Here is a 16796-nt window from a genome sequence, read left to right on the forward strand (position 1 = left end):
TCACTAAGCACATATCATCTAATAATCGACATCAAAATGGAAATGAGTAGGACAGACCCCTATTACCAGCAAATCAACAGCTCGAAGCTGCAGAACATTTTCCATTCTAGCTTCTCTACACGTACAGACTACTACTAAGTAATGTTAACCCCTTGAATCCCTTGTAGTCGCTGAAGCATTAGAAGTCAGAACAAAATAAAGGACTCGAAACTAACCCACCATCTAATAGTGAACAATTGACCATCCAATTAGAAATCAGGGGCTAAAGCTCTAGTAGCAGTGTCCGGCTGATTGTCAAAGCTCCAAGTTGCAAGAGATTCCCCATTCCAGCTTCACTACAAACACACTACTATGCAAGTAACATCACCTGTTAATCTGTAGTAATAGAAGAAGCATTTCAAGCCCGGACAGAAGAAAGCACCGGAACCAGTAACCTATCATCAAACAATCATCATCCAACTAGAAATGGGTTGGCTAAAGCCCTTATTAGCAGTGATTGCCATAGCTCCAAGCTGTAGGATATTCCCCATTCCAACCTCACTTACAAGCACACAACTCTCAAGCAGAATGAACCGCCTAAATCTGAAGTAATAGCTTCGCTACAAGCAATAAGCTCAAGATTCCAGTCTAAATAAAAATCACTGTAGTTAGCAGTCTGTCATCAAATGACCAATATCGAATTTAAGAAGCGATGCGCTAAACCCTACCACCCCTAATTGCACTGGAACTAGTAACCTATCATCAATTAATCAATTGTTAAACAAAAGCAATGGCACGTCCCCTGCATGGACCGACACCACGTCGCGCCACATCAGGTGCGGGAAGAGCACGAGGTGGCAGCAGGCCAAACATATGGCTGGGTTCCTGGGCAGCGCAGGACATTGTCAACTTCGACTCGCCTCAGCCTTCGCCACCTCCCGCCCCCCACACCACACCCCCACGCCCACCCCCTAACCCCTAATCCCCTTCCCTTCCGGGGTCCTGGCAACGACATCGGCGCCCAAGCAAAGGCAGCACGCACAGAGGCAACACTTACGGAAGAACAACAGCACTCCCCCCCACCCACAGAGACAACTCGACGCAGCTCAGCCCGCCGCGCGGCACAACCACACCCACAGCCCACCGTGGCACAGGGGAAGCGACGACCCGAGAATCCGCTCCAACCACCGCCCGTCGCGGCACACGGGGGAGCGCGTGCGCGACGCCGAAGGCTTCGCTGCACCCACCTCCTGGCGCGGCGCAAGCGAAGCGGCGACGAGACGGCGGCGAGAGGAGAGCGGCCGTCGCGCCACATGCGCCGCCCGTGCTTCCGCGGCGAAGGAGAAGAGATGCGGAGGGGATTGGGGAAAGGAAGTAGAACAATCGGTGGAATCAAGGAAGGATGTGCGCGGATTTCAAACGGGTTTTTCGGGTTTGGAATGCGTTGGTTCTACAACCCACCATGGGAGCACACGTCCGAACCTCAACACGAATCTTGAAACACATCCAACGGCCTAAAATCTGACAGATTCAAGGCAACAAAAACAGGCGACAGAAAAATAGCAAAACTCATAAAGTAATTAGGACCCTAACCTCTAATCCATTACATCTATTACTCTTAGTGAAACCAGCTAGGACTCATGCTCCGGAGAGTGAAGGGACACAAAAGAGAGAGTGCGACGGACCATATTTTTCTTTTTGAAATATTGCTCTTTAATATTATATTATTATATTATTAGATATAGATGTAGATTATTAATATGGATAATTTTATTGACCAAGCTCAAAATGGTTTTACTCTGTACTATGCTCGGATCATATTCTTTTCTGGACGAAGAAACCCCATATCTAGAAAGGATATAATTCTTATAATTTAAACAAGACTTCAAATTTAAGTTAACATATAAAATTATATCGATATTTATCATATTAAATAATTATCAGTAGGTTGGCTAGAATATAACTGTTTGAAGCCATAAACATCCATAATATTTTCAGTTAGATGAGTCAAACTTAAGATATAGGTTTGCATGTTTCCATGGACAAAGATAGTAGAATTCAGCAAAATTCTGGCAGTTTTGTTTCTCGACGATGGTCCCTGCAGCCGTGCTCGAAAGTAACGTGGACAGGTCATGGTCTGTGGCAGGATTGAACGAGTACTCCGATCAACGGTTACTTTTGCTCGGCCGTGTCTACCGTCTAGCGAGTGCTCGGACCGTGGTGCATTGCTACGGCTTCTGCGTGTCCTGTCCAGTGCAATTTCTGCATCCCGGTGGTCGACTGGTCGGTGGAAATCCCCGTGGAGAGCCGGACCGGAGAATTCTTGCGCTGGAGTGCACGTACGGGCTGGCCTGGTAGAGCTAACGCCTAGCAACCTGTCACCAACCTCTGTAGTTTTCGCTAGTCAAGCAAATGCAGTGTGTAGAGTAGTACTGTGTAGGTACTGGGCAGGTTCCATACATGCATGCGTGACTCGACCTGTTTGTTTTTGTAAAGTTGCTCACACAGGTCGCATGCCATAGTGACTAGTGGAGTCTGATCGTTCTTCCAATTCTAGCTTAGCCATATGATAATGCGACAGACATACTCATGACAGCTGCCCTGTTCACTTGGCTGATAAGTTATGGCTGAAAGTTGATTAATTTGTTATGAGAAAAATATTATTCGTTGGCTGAAAAATACGACTTATAAGACCAGCAAATTGGGCGAGCATCATTTTAGATGAATTGCGATTTTGTCTATAGATACAATACAGGGTGTATTTTTCTGCTAGAAAAGAGAGCCATGCAATACTAGCACGCAGTCGTACAACGATTCAAGAGAGCTAGTACTCATTGGTGAGCTAGGCTAGGATGTGATGGACTGATCCGATGGATGTAGCCTGGCCATTAATGGGCTTCCTCCGTGTGATGGATCGAGCGACCAGGGGGGAGCAGTGGAGTGGAGGTGGTGCCGTGGTGGAGCACAGCACGAGCTCAGTGTCCCGCGCGCTCTGCTCACAAGGTCGGCTTGGCGGCCGATTTTTTTTTGTTTTGTTTTTTGGTCCTTTTTTTTTAAAGATTTTCACAAACCAGTATTCTTGAAAAAAAATAGATCTTGATCTCAACGCCGTGACAATTGACGTCGACCTTACAAGTCTCGACGCCAAAGCAATTGGCGCCGAGGTCTAAGGTCATTTTCTACGTGTCGGACGGGGCACGAGCTCGGTGCGGCGGTTCTTGACGTGGGACCAGTCGGCCTGTGGAAAGCCGACAGGAAACGCCACCGTGCTCATGCCGCATCTATCCGCGCAAGGTCAAGGAGGATGGCTGTGCTGTAGCAGGACGGATGGCTGTGTTGTGTGCTGCCGCATCTATCCGCGCAAGGTCAAGGAGGATGGCATGGCAAGATGCAATGCCTATGCCAGCGTGCCTCCCTCGGTGGATGACAAAACCACTCACTTCCACTTGTGGTAAGAAATGTCACTGCCGGAAGGGCCTCTCCCTGCACCGCAGTCTACAGCGTCTGTGGTCAAAAGGTTGCGCACGAGCAGGAGCAGCGCAAATCGACGTCCACCGGGCCACAATAGATTCGTGGTGATGAATGATGATGGCCATGACCCCCATCTTGGTGGGCGCAAGCACAGGCGTGCGGTGCGGTGTAGCAGATCAGATCAGATGGATGTGGATGCGGCAGCGGTAGGCGGGCAGCGTTACAGATAGCCGAGTGCCCTGGCTCTCTGGTTGTGGCTGACTGGTTCGTGAGCAAACGAATTCGTTTGTTGAGCCCGGGTTTGTGGGGCGTCGTCTGCCGTTCCAAGACCGCGCTTGGAGCCCTGGACCGTGGCCCGTGGGTGGGATGGATGGAGTGGAATCCCCTCCCCTCCCCCGAGACCCCGACACACTTCGGCCGTTTAGCTCGTGACCTGGCCGGCGGCAGCTCTAAGTCGCGAGCAACTGCCGAGTGCCATCTATGCCTCTTCAGCCTTCTATGCCTAGAGATTTTGAGACTTACTGGAAGAAGGATTCCGAAAATTACGAACATGGCTGAAAGTCTGAACCATTTCAAGTAAAGACCAACGTAGCAGGACACCACGTGAAAACAAAACAAGACGGAAAAAGTCTACTTAACCCTCACTCCCAAACTATGAAACCATCTGTTTTACCTGAACTTTCTAAAACCGTCTATTTTACCCCCTGGGCGGTCTACTTTACCCCCCAAACTATGAAACGGTATGCTTAAGTACAAAATTTTTTTACTGTAGCCTTAGATTAATTGGAAATCGAATTTTGTCCGTAATTAATTGGAATAATTCATAGCTGCAGCTTTTATGGTCCAATTGTGGTGAAATTTTTATGGTACGCTAATTATTGTATGCTTGAATTATAGTAAAAATTTCGTACTCATTGGACTATGTATAACTTAGTTATAGATAAATTCTAATTAATTACAGACAAAATTGGATTTTTCAATTAATCTAAAGCTACGAAAAAAAATTTGTACTAAAGCATACCGTATTATATATTCATTGTGTAGATCTACTAATGTGGAGTCCAACAAAATTAGATTTTTTATTTTATGATTTTTCTATGATTTATTATAATTTTTCAAAAATTCACCGAAAATTAAAAAAATCAAAACCACCGGCACTGTAGCCAACCTGCCGTTGCTGTAGCAAACCTGCTGTTACTGTAGCAACACCGCTGTCAAAAGCCGCCCAGGGGTAAAATAGACGGTTTTAGAAAGTTCAGGGAGTAAAACAGACGGTTTTATAGTTAGGGGTGAAGTAGACTAAGTATAAAAGGTGAGGGTTAAGTAGACTTTTTCCAAACAAGACCGCATATATGAATGCGATGCCAGGGTGGATTTCCACGCAGCTCTCCGACGCCAGGGTGGATTTCCACGCAGCTCTCCGACGCCAGGGTGGATTTCCAGCAGGACGCCGCCGTCGGCGGCACAATCGGTGGTCCCCTGGGATCGTCGTCGTCCAACCTAGGCAACGTCTGGAGCCGCCGGTGCGGTGCCGCTGCCGCGGCCGTCGCTGTCGTGGCGCTGAGGACGAGGAGAACGCACAGTGAAAGGAAGCAGTGATTAGCGTTGGCCATTGTAGTTTCGAGGCCGTCGGATACGTGCTGGGTGCCTGGGGTGGTATACGCCTGCTGTGGGCTTGTGGCGATGCGATGTGCTGTGCGATCTTGGAAGAAGGGCTTGTGGTATTCGAGGATTTGTAGTTTGCAAAGGAAAGATTAGTTACGAATGTGTTCAATGAGCGGTTTGGGAGAAGTGAGAGCTGCGTGTGCGTGAGGTGTTGTTTGCGTTGGCTATTTTTTCAGTTACTGTAAAATAACAAATGTGTCATTGATGTATGCATTCACTGATAAACGTATAAATGAAGAAACAAATTCATGAAAGGAGCTGGTTTGGTACTGCTGTTAATTTTCTCCTTCACTGCTTCTCTTGGGTCATTGATATAAGGTGTGACGCTCCACCAACCTGCTTGTATGATCTAAGCCTACCACCAACCCGCTGGCACCTTTACATCAGGAAGGACATCAGTTACAAAGAATAAGCACTCTAGGCAATTTAAATTACCTAGAGCACAAAGAATTGGTCTAAGAAATTTAATTGAAAAGAAAAGGATAAACCATACACCACTATTTGCTGTTCACGGGTTTAAATTGCACTCCCGTAGAAACACTTGATCGTCGGGTGTTAGTTGATCCTATCCCTCATGGGTTTTCTCCACCAATGGATCACCCGGCACACTTCGACCCTTCTGTCCCGGAACCTGATATGGATGTGGAGGTACGCATCTACCACGGCCACACTAAACCCAGCGCAAATCAGCAGTTTATAATGCTGCAATCTAGAATTTCTTCTCTGGACAGTTTACTCAACAAATGTTCTTGGCAATCAAACACAGAATTATATAAATGTATGATCATATATAAAAAGGAAAATATAAAAAAGCTACTGCATTGTGATATTACATATAGCCACTTTGAGTAAAATAACACTTCTTTCTCTGATTTGAACAAGTTAGTAGTACATAGTCCTATTTGCTAGTTTAACTTAATCCCTGTTATTTTTCTTATAAAGCACATCGTAGTGGTCATATAAAGCACCATAACTTTCTTACAACCGCGCTTTGTCTTGCCTGCTTCATGCTATAGGCCTTCATTGAGGACGTGTGATACAATTCCCATTTGCTCAACACCTGAGTCCTGAAATGGCAGTCAGCTTAAGAATATTGCAAAGCAAGTGAAGTATCAAAGCTAAAAGTGTTCCATGAGAAGTGGAATATTTGTTTGTATTAAGGCAACACATTACAAGCAGTTATACAAGTTGATTGTAACATGGTGGGGAGGTAAAATGGAAAGCAAAATAAGCTTATTTCAGCACTGCACTGCAGTTTCTCTAGACTAACACATCTAGAGGTAACAGTGGCATTTTCTTACTCATCTTTAGAAACCCCAATCCTGAAAATTCCCATCTTTCCGAAAGAAGACATAAATATATCGTAGTTACAACCCAATGCGCCTCTCTTCTAATCGCCAAGATTACAGACATATTAGCTAGTGATGTAAAGATTAGGCATTTCTCAATTCATTGGGGAAGCAAAATGATGAAAGAAAAAAAATCTGATAGCACTTTCAAACTCATTAACATGTTACCAGGTTACCATTGGTCTGGAAATGAAAAGAGACAGGTGCGGCTAGACTGACATACTGAAAAACAAAACAGAGAAATCATGAGGTACTGTTGGAGACTGAACAGAGAAAACTGCCGATCGATCTATTTAATAAAAAATATCTCTGTTATAGTTCCACTGGTGGTAGTAGGCCTATCTAATTATGTCAAGTGCTGACAGTAAAAGGAAGCAAATAAGAACAACAGCTAAAACCAAACACAAGGTGCAGATCAAATACAGGCAGTCCTACGGCACATGATCATGTCAACAACCACCAAGCTAGTGAGATGCATGGTTAAACAAGATAACCACTGACAACACTAACACAAACACTATCCTGCCTTATTTCACATGTGCTAATTTACTAACAGAAGCACTAACACAAATCAGAGCAACTAATACAATTTTGCCTGAACAAAAATAATGATCATATTCACCTGAAGGATAAAGACAAGGTTCCAAAATAGTCCAATTTAACATTTTCAGTGAGCGATTGTAGTAGTTCTGATTTGCTTCGAGATTTAGCCTCATCAAATAGATCTACCAATAAAACAACCTTAGTACTGCAGGTTCGGAACTGCTTGCCATCTGAACCAAGAACAAGACCAAATCCAACCTGGCATGTTTTCGGAAACCTCTCTTCACTTGGATCTGGGAGCCAACCAGCCATCCTTACAGCCTGTAGAAAGACAACAGAAGATTCAATAAAAGAAAAAAAACAGAACAATCTTTATTTCTTGGCAGGTTGATAATTCAAGTAGCAATAGAATTTCTTGACCAATTTCCAATATGTAACCTTTATTTGTAGACAGTAGACAGTATCATGGTACAACACATGAAAAAAAAAATGAATCACCATGTTCTCGATGTAGAGAAGAAGAGATTCGGGGTCTCAATCAGCCTTCGATTCTTCTCGTTATTCACTTCTTGTTTCTCTGCAAAGAAACACAGCACCATCAGTCCATCACAAAAAAAAAAAAAGGGCCAGCGAGAAAAACTTTGATGCCGACGTAGCCCTCTGATTTAGATGTCAAACTTTTGACGTCGAGACGTGTAAGCTCGACATCACTGACGATAGCGCCGAGCTAAGGGTCTAGATTTTAAAAACATAAATCCAGAGTGAAAAACTTTTTTAAAAAAAGGGCAAAAAAAATAAAAAAATACAGGCTTGGCGGCCTCTGCACGAAGGGAAGCCGTGAAGGCTGCGGGGCCGGAGCCGGACGCGCAGGAGCACTGTATCAGTGAATCGCTTCAGTACGTTGTCACGCTTTTGCCGTCTCCCTCTCGCCGTTGGGACTTGGGACGCCAGGCACCACGCAGGCACGCACTACGCCCGTAGGTCCACAGGGACACGCACTTGCTAGACCAAATGGATCGGGTCCATTTATTAGCGACCCTAGGCATAGTCTAAAAAACACGATACTAGCATGCTCGGTCCGATGCATAAGGTTGTATCTAGGTCGCACATCCAGCGTCTCAGTTATGGCCAGGTACCGTATCAGACCGATCCCTCCTACCATCGGATATTCTCGCGGTTATCCCTTCCAACCGTTGGATGTTCTTATGGCCGTCTATACCATGTTGAATGTAGCTGATGAAAAATCTATTTATGAAATCAGGCCCCCACTCACCCGCGGAATTGCTTATGTCAACCAGGCATATCACGGCAGGCCATCGTGCATAGTAAGATCGTGCTCACGAGGAGTCAACTAATAACAATCTTAATTTTGACTATATTTATAAAAAATAGTTTTCAACATTTGTATCTCGGGATAGGTTCGCTATCAAAATATATAACGTGAACGAACTGATGTTGCTTATCTGGTATTGTAAATATTAGTTTTATATATATATTTGGTGAGAGTTAAAAATTATTTGGCTTGTCAGAATGCCCATACCTTTTTTTTTTCTTTTTTTTTTTTTTTGCTTCAGACATCACTTCATACATTGCAGCAATCGATGCCAATTTCTCTCGGGTGCCTAGCAATTAACAAAGAATATTTTCTTGTATTAGGTGAGAGAGGAGTAGGTTTTGACGTTAGATGAAAGATGCCAATTTCTCTCGCTTGCCTAGCAATTAAAGAAGAATATTTTCTTGTGTCCAATGAGAGAAGAGAAGGTTTTGATATTATATGAAAGAGAATACTTTCTCGGTTTCAAAATAAGTGTTATTCTCGTATGCTTATGACGGGACGACCAACACTGAGTGCCCCCGCAAAGGACATTCCATATATCGAAGCATTTTCGTTCTTTTTGGCGGATGAAAGGAAACAGACTTGGAACCATGCATGCATTGATGCATTTGCATGTGTATTTTACCTCCCAATTACTACCACGCTCATGCTACAGCCTACTCCAGGAGAACACTGGATATATGCACATTCATATGCACGTTCCGAGTTCTGTAATAACTCTGCTAGCAGCTATATATCGGAACACTGGATACGGCAAGCGACACGCGTGTTTGCTCTTCTGGTGAGTACAACTATAAACAGAAACCTACTGTACGTCAAAACTGGGACAGCGACGGGTTAGCGACGCTGGAATCGGCAAAGCATAGCAAAAGCAGGAAGCATCTCTGATCAGGCTTGGGAAGGGGAAGGAGTGCAGCAGCAGAACTTGGAAGGATTCCGTCTTGAATTGGACACCAATGCTCTCAGCGGAAATAAGCAGACTCGTCAAGTCTGCTCTGACGAATCTGAGTACCTGACCGCGCTCGCACACCGCTCTCAGGCTCTCAGCTCAGCTACTGAGCTACTACTCTGTCCTCACTCAGACCCCTAAATAACTGTCGTTGTCAATGTACTAGCCGCAAGTTTAACTTGATTTATAGAAAATATATGCAATATTTGTATCTTTAAATAAATTTATTAAAAAAAAATTAGATTCAAAGATTTTTCCAATGATACTAATTATTTACCATAAATATTAATAAATTTTAATATATATTTAACTAAAGTTGTTTATCGAAAAATGAAAACGATAGATATTTAGCGACGGAGAGAGCAGAGTACTACTCAGCACTCAGCTACTCCATTCGTCTCATAATAAATGAGATTATGAGAGATGATGCCATGTCCATCGTCTCAAACAAAAAGGGACGAAAAACTCGTTTACGTACCGTATTCGGCGGTGAAGTACACGGGCAGGCGAACAAAGGGGACCGGATCCGGCGGCTTCGACGGCGGCGACCACGGGGCGGATGTGGCAACAGGCCAGTGAGCGCATTCGGCTGGCTGGCCGGCTGGGGCTGGGCTGGCCAGCGCACTCACAGTGACACTGTTCATGTAAACAGTGTTTTCAGGCAACAGTATTTTTCCCTCCCAACAATCAGCCAGAACAGTATTTTGGCTTATTTTTCAGTCATGCCGAACAGCCTCCACTGGCCTCGACGAGCTCGGTGCTAGTCGGATCTAAAGGGGGACCGCCATTGCAGGCAACGACGGCGTGGAGTGAGGACGGGGGCAAGGCGTCTACCGGTGCAGCCTGGACGGAACGACATCGACGAGACGCGCGGGGTGGAGGGCGGAGCTCACGGATGGCGGAGGGTGGTGACGGGAGATGGACAGAGGGCGGATGGCGGCAAAGGCGCGAGCACCGGATGCGAGCGAGCAAACCCGGATTATTTACATATTTATCATCATTATGATGTGAGTGGTATAAAAAGTATTATGTCAGTGACTCATATGTCAATGATACAATGTAAGATGTCATCCATAATAATAGTAAATATGTAAATGCCCCAACAAACCCTAGGAGCGCGCGAGCTAATGGGAGAGGGAGAGTGAGAAGAGCGCCACTTGCTGCTGTATAGGCCTAGCAACTTCAGCCCAAATCTGCCAAAATTTCTCCGGCCGAACGGGGCCATAGTATACAAGAAACAAGAAGGGAAAATTTAATTTGATAGGGGTGTATTAGAAAAAAAAAGATGCGTTGATAAATAAGAATGATAACTAATTTAGGGTTAGTTTGGAACGCGTGATTTTCTTTTTGTTCCTATGTTTCTCTTTTGAAATTGAACTGATTCAGGCGAAATTGAAATTCCTGTGAGTGGAGTACGCGTGTGTGCCAATGCATCTGCGATTACAGTATCTGGCTATCTATAGATAGCGTCATGAGGCTTGAGGAGGCGCGGAGTCTCGTATGAGACGACAAAGCGATGCATGTGCGTGCTTCGGTGCTGCACTGCTGCTTGGATGCATCGTATCTGTCACGAGACCAGCGGGTAACCAGATAACTACCGGCGAACACGCGCGGCAAGGAGCTCGGCGGCGCCATCTCTGAAGAAGAGGAACACGGGAGAAGAAGGTTTAGGTTTTAGTTTGTTTGTTCGCTGACCGCCCATCCACCCTCACAACGAGTCTTTTAACAGAGTTTACAAACGAAATGGGCTAAGGCCCAGAGGATACATCCCTGCGGTAAACTTATGGGCCGATTCTAGCTAGTGTAGCTCAAAATCAGACGCACAGCATACAGGCCCAGTCGTGACATTCCCTCCCCCTTAAGGTGCACCATGTCCTCACGGTGCTGTCGAGGTTGCAGACGGATGCCTATCAGATCAGATACCGTAGCAGCAGGCTCCCAGACCGCCCAATGAGTGGGGCAAGACTCCCTCTGCACCAAAACTGAAGGAACCACACGGTAACCAATCAAATTTAAACGTTGAGCCAATACCTGAGTTGGAGGCAGTGTGTCCAGCATATGCAACAATTGAAGATCATCATCAACAGATAGTGTAGCATTAGGAGGCAAAGCTTTCTTCAATTGGGAAACATGAAGGACTGGATGTATCTGACTCGAAGCTGGGAGCTGAAGCTTATAAGCCACCTTGCCAATAGTTTGAAGAATCAAATATGGCCCAAAGTACTTGAAGCTGAGCTTATGGTTGGATCGGCGATTGACAGACTGTTGAATATGTGGTTGCAGTTTGACATAGACCCAATCACCGACAGCAAATGTTCTTTCCTGGCGATTTTTATCTGCCTGACTTTTCATCCGTTGTTGAGCCCGACTCAAATTATGCTTAATGTGCTGAAGCATAGTATTGCGAGATTTCATCCAGTCATCTAGATCTGGTACGGAGCAAGCATCATCAGGAGTGAGACCAAAATGCTTGGGAGGGTTACCATATAGTGCTTCGAAGGGGGTAAGACCATGAGCAGAGTGATAAGTGATATTATACTAGAATTCGGCTAATGGAATCCATTGAGCCCATTTGTTAGGACAAGAGTGTACGATGCAGCACAAGTATGTCTTAAGGCACTGATTCAAGCGCTCGGTTTGGCCATCAATTTGAGGACGATAGGCAAAGCTCATATTAAGAGTGGTGTCGGTGAGTTTGAAAAGCTCTTGCCATAAAGCGCTAGTGAATACCCTATCTATATCTGAGATAATGATGGAAGGTAGGCCATGCAGTTTATAAATGTGGTTAATGAAGGCTTGAGCAACAGACAGAGCAGTATAGGAATGGGCCAAACAGATAAAATGAGCATACTTTGTGAGCTTATCAATAACAACTAGAATGGTATCAAAGGTTTTGGATTTGGGCAACCCTTCAATGAAATCAAGGCTAATTGTGTGCCAAGCATGTGTTGGAACAAGAAGGGGTTGGAGTAAGCTAGGTAAGCGACAATGTTCAGGTTTGGCTTGGGCACATACCTCACAAGCGTTGATGTAGTCCTTCACATACTGTTTCATGTTTGGCCATGCAAAAAGTGCCCGGACTTTGTGATAAGTTGCCGTGATACCACTGTGGCCACCTAGCCCACTGGAATGCAGGGCCAGCAAAACTGCTTTATGAGCCTCGGTATGACTACCCATCTAAATCCGGCCTTTGAACTTTATAATTCCATCAGTTAAAGTGAAACCCTTGTCATTACAACCCGTCAGACTGAGTTCAGTGAGCAATTGCTTAGTTTGATCGTCTTGATTATACCCCTCCAATATGATTTCCAACCACCTGGGAGTACTGCTAGAAATTGCAGCCACAGTGAGAGGCTCGGTCTGTCGGGACAAGGCGTCAGCAGCCTTGTTTTCATTGCCTTTCTTGTAAGAGATTTTGTACTGAAGACCTAGGAGTTTGATGAAGGCCTTTTGTTGCAGTCGTTCATGTAATTTCTTCTCGCCAAGATGAACGAGGCTTTTTTGATCTGTTGATATTGTGAACTCCTTATGTTGGAGGTATGGCTTCCACTTAGTGACAGCCAGAATGAGCGCTAAGCACTCCTTCTCGTATGTTGAAAGAGCTTGAGCCTTGGGTCCCAGTGCTTTGCTGATATATGCGATCGGGTGGTTGTCTTGAGAGAGCACAACCCCTATGCCACTAGCTGACGCATTGGTCTCCACTATAAATGACTTGTTAAAATCAGGAAGGACCAATACGGGGCTAAGATCAGCGATTGATTGAGATTGTCAAAGCAAAGTTGCAGTTGAGGTGTCCAGTGAAATAATGTATCCTTCTTTAACAGATCAGTCAAAGGACGGCTGAGAAGACCATAGTTCTTTATAAACTTCCGGTAATATCCCAAAAGCCCCAGGAAACCACGCAACTGCTTGGTATTTGTTGGTGTCGGCCAGTTGGCAACAGCTTCAATTTTCTTAGGATCAGTAGCCACCCCATACACACTGATAATATGACCAAGGTATTCCAATTGCTGTTGAGCAATAGAACACTTAGATTTCTTCAACAGTAACTTGTGTTGATCCAGGATGGAAAATACTTGTTATAGGTGAGATAAGTGATCCTCCAAGGTTGGGCTATATATTAGGATATCATCCACAAAGACAAGCACACATTTCCTGAGAAGTGACTGAAATATGGTGTTCATGAGAGATTGAAATGTGGCTGGTGCGTTTGTGAGTCCAAAGGGCATGACCTGAAATTCCCAGTGCCCACTATGAGTTCTGAACACTGTCATTGCTTCATCTTCTGGTGCCAGTCAAATTTGATGATACCCAGAGCGCATATCCAATTTAGTGAACTAGGCTGCTCCATGAAGTTCATCCAATTTAGTGAACCAGGCCGCTCCATGAAGTTCATCTACAACCGGCAGAGGGTATTTGTTTTTTACCGTGATATTGTTGAGCTGTCTGTAATCCACACAGAAACGCCAAGTACCATCCTTCTTCTTGACCAGGATCATCGGGTGTTAGCATGTTAGTTAGGATTGAGTGGTCAGGACTTAGTCCTCTCGTTGTAACGGCTGAGCACCGGCTCCATCACCCACCATGCCTGAATTATAGGATCGGCTGGTAGTGTGTGATTCACCGGTTCATGTATTTAACCCCTCCTAAATGTAATGGAAACTGTGCGGTGTGTTCTCTCCCATTCTCTACACTCTTACATGGTATCAGCCTTCCTTTGATCTTCTTCTTCCGTTGCTTCCCTGGCCATGGCCAGCCCAACCGGCTCCGGTGCTTCTCACGGCTCCAATCCCTTTGGCAGCGCTTCTGAAGCCACCCCTCCCAAGGCCTCCACCCTCACCCTCCTCAATATTCATAACCATGTTCCTATCACTCTCAACATGGATGATGGCAACTTTCGCCAATAGCGATCCTTCTTCACCCTCACCTTCCAAAAATTCGGTCTCATTAGCCATGTTGATGGCACCGTCGACGCGGCCGCCATGATTGATGATTCAGAATGGTTGCAGGTGGATTCCTGCATTGTCCAGTGGCTCTACTCCACCGTGTCCAAGGACATCTGGAGCAACGTCTATCGGCCACAGAACTCCGCCTACATCGCCTGGAGTGCCATCACCAGCCAGTTCCTCGACAACAGTCTTCAATGTGCCATGTACACTCAACAGGAGTTCCACAGCCTCTACCAAGGCGACATGACGGTTGGTGAGTACTACGGCCGCCTCAAGCGCCTCGCCGACACCCTCTACGATTGCGGTGCTACGGTCTCCGACACGGCTCTCGTCATCAACACCCTTCACGGACTGAACAACAAGTTCAGTCAGGCGATCGCCGTTCTCACCACCATGAAGCCGCCGCTGACGTTCCTCTACACCAAGTCTTATCTTCTGCAGGAGGAACACCGCATCAAGCATTCCCTGCAGATGGAGGCACAGATGGCCCTTCTTGCGGCGTGTGATAACTCCACCAAGTCTGCACCGGCTCCTTCCCCACCCGTGCCCACACCTGCGGTCCCTGCCTCCAACGGTGGTGATCGCGGCGACCATCGCAAGAAGCGCAAGTCGGACAACCGTCCGCGCGCCACCTGCGCCCAGTGGCAACTCTGCGCCGATGCCACAGTGGGCGTCCTCCTACAACCCCTGGCAAGGCGTCGTCCAGGCGTGGCCACTCAACATCTGGCGCCCTAGTGTTCTTGCACCGCATCCTGGAGTTCAACCTCCTGCCGCCATGGCGACTCTCGCCGCGCCGCCGCCACAGCACGACACTACGTCCCTCCCGCTTGGCCTCTACTCCGTGCTCAACGGGATGACCATCCACAACACCAATGGTAGTGGCAGCAACTGGTTCATGGATACTGGCGCCTCGTCACACATGGCATCGCATCCCGGTATCCTTTCCTCTCATTCGCCCTCCACTGTTCATCGTCAAATTATTGTCGGCAACGGTGGACTTCTGTCTTCAACGTCCACTGGATGCACATCTATTCTTACTTCTTCCTCGCCTCTTCATTTGAACAATGTTCTCATTGCTCCACAATTAGTGAAGAATCTCATATCTGTTCGAGCACTAACCCGTGATAATTCTGTGTCTGTTGAATTTGATCCATGGGGTTTCTCCATTAAGGACCTTTGCACCAAGATGGCACTCCTCCGATGTGATTCTTCGGGCGAGCTCTACCCCTTGCATCCTGCTCATGACATTGTTTCATCTTCATCCCCACAGGCGCTCATGTCTTCGACTAATGCGAATCTGTGGCACGCTCGACTTGGTCACCCAGGCCGGGACGCTCTTCTTCACCTTTCTCGCACCATCGGTTTTACTTGTTCGCAATCCAGTCGCCATACATGCCACGCCTGTCACCTTGGCAAGCATGTAAGGCTTCCGTTTCAAGAGTCTAGTAGTATTTCATCTTTCCCTTTTCAATTACTGCATTGTGATGTATGGACCTCGCCAATAATAAGCAACTCTGGTTATAAATTTTATCTTGTTCTTCTTGATGATTTCCCACATTATGTGTGGACTTTCCCCTTGCGACACAAATCCGATGTTCTGCCAACAATCATCTCCTTTCATGCGTTTGTTGCCACTCAATTTCAGCGTCCAATTCAGTGTCTTCAAACCGACAATGGAAAGGAGTTTGACAACTCTGCATCCTAGGCATTCTATGCCAAACACGGCATTGTGCTGCACTTGACATGCCTGTACACATCCCAGCAAAACGGCCATGCTAAGCGCGTGCTATGCACACTCAATGATGGTCTTCGTGCACTCATGTTCCAAGCGTCACTGCCCCCATCTTTTTGGCCCGATGCTCTTGCCACTTCCACCTATCTTCTCAATAGATGCCCATGCCGACCTCGTCAGCACGCCACCCCTTATGAGCTGTTGTTCGGTGCTCCACCTAACTATGCACACCTGAGAGTCTTTGGTTGTCTGTGTTACCCGAACACTGCATACATTGCCCAACACAAATTAGCGCCAAGATCTGCTCGCTGCATTTTTCTGGGGTATCCTATGGATCAACGGGGATACAAGTGTTACAATCTAGATACCAAGCGTGTCATTGTCTCACGGCATGTGTATTTTGATGAATCATGCTTTCCGTTTGCCCAGCTTTCTGATCCCGGTCCTACGGTGGATGCTCAACGCATGCCGTGCCTTCAGGAGATCATCTCGCTGAGTACAGTTCAGCGGCCGCGTACCCATCGGGCGCGTCGTGCGGATCCGGTGGCCACTTGTGCCTCACGATCACGCACGACTTCGTCCCCAGCTACGTCTCCGCCCGTTCCTCAACAAACGGGCCTGGCTTCCTCAGCACAAGGCACGCCAACGTCGCCAATGACTCTGTCGCCAACAACGCCCACAACTATCGATCCTGCGTTGACCGCGCCCACGGCGGCGGCCCCGTCACCAACGCGCGATGACCCGCCACGTCACCACATGGTCACGCGTGCGCGGGATGGCATCCACCTGCCTAACCTAAAGTACGTCAATGTCGCTGCTGCTG

General features: G+C 46.5%; 1 protein-coding gene and 1 long non-coding RNA gene across 2 annotated transcripts; one reads left to right on the forward strand and one right to left on the reverse strand.

Annotated features, from left to right (window-relative positions):
* Positions 1-5934: 5934 nt before the first annotated feature.
* LOC136464035 (uncharacterized) lies at positions 5935-7610 on the reverse strand. Its single transcript, XR_010761132.1, has 4 exons — positions 7506-7610; positions 7266-7328; positions 7087-7189; positions 5935-6182 (listed from the first exon to the last, which is right to left on the reverse strand). It is a non-coding gene; the product is annotated as an uncharacterized lncRNA (long non-coding RNA).
* Positions 7611-14040: 6430 nt separating this feature from the next.
* On the forward strand, positions 14041-14976 carry LOC136465971 (uncharacterized). The gene is made up of 2 exons (XM_066464500.1): positions 14041-14154; positions 14200-14976. The coding sequence occupies exons 1-2, from the start codon at positions 14041-14043 to the stop codon at positions 14974-14976; spliced, it is 891 nt and encodes a 296-aa protein (XP_066320597.1).
* Positions 14977-16796: the final 1820 nt, after the last annotated feature.

The sequence above is a fragment of the Miscanthus floridulus genome, chromosome 7 (assembly GCF_019320115.1).
Source record: "Miscanthus floridulus cultivar M001 chromosome 7, ASM1932011v1, whole genome shotgun sequence".
NCBI classification, from domain to species: Eukaryota; Viridiplantae; Streptophyta; class Magnoliopsida; order Poales; family Poaceae; genus Miscanthus; species Miscanthus floridulus.

Coding starts and splice junctions, on each gene's coding strand:
- LOC136465971 (XM_066464500.1), top strand. CDS start 14,041: ATGGCCAGCCCAACCGGCTCCGGTGCTTCTCACGGCTCCAATCCCTTT. Junction 14,155..14,199: donor TCCTCAATATTCATAACCAT/GTTCCTATCACT, acceptor TTTCGCCAATAG/CGATCCTTCTTCACCCTCAC.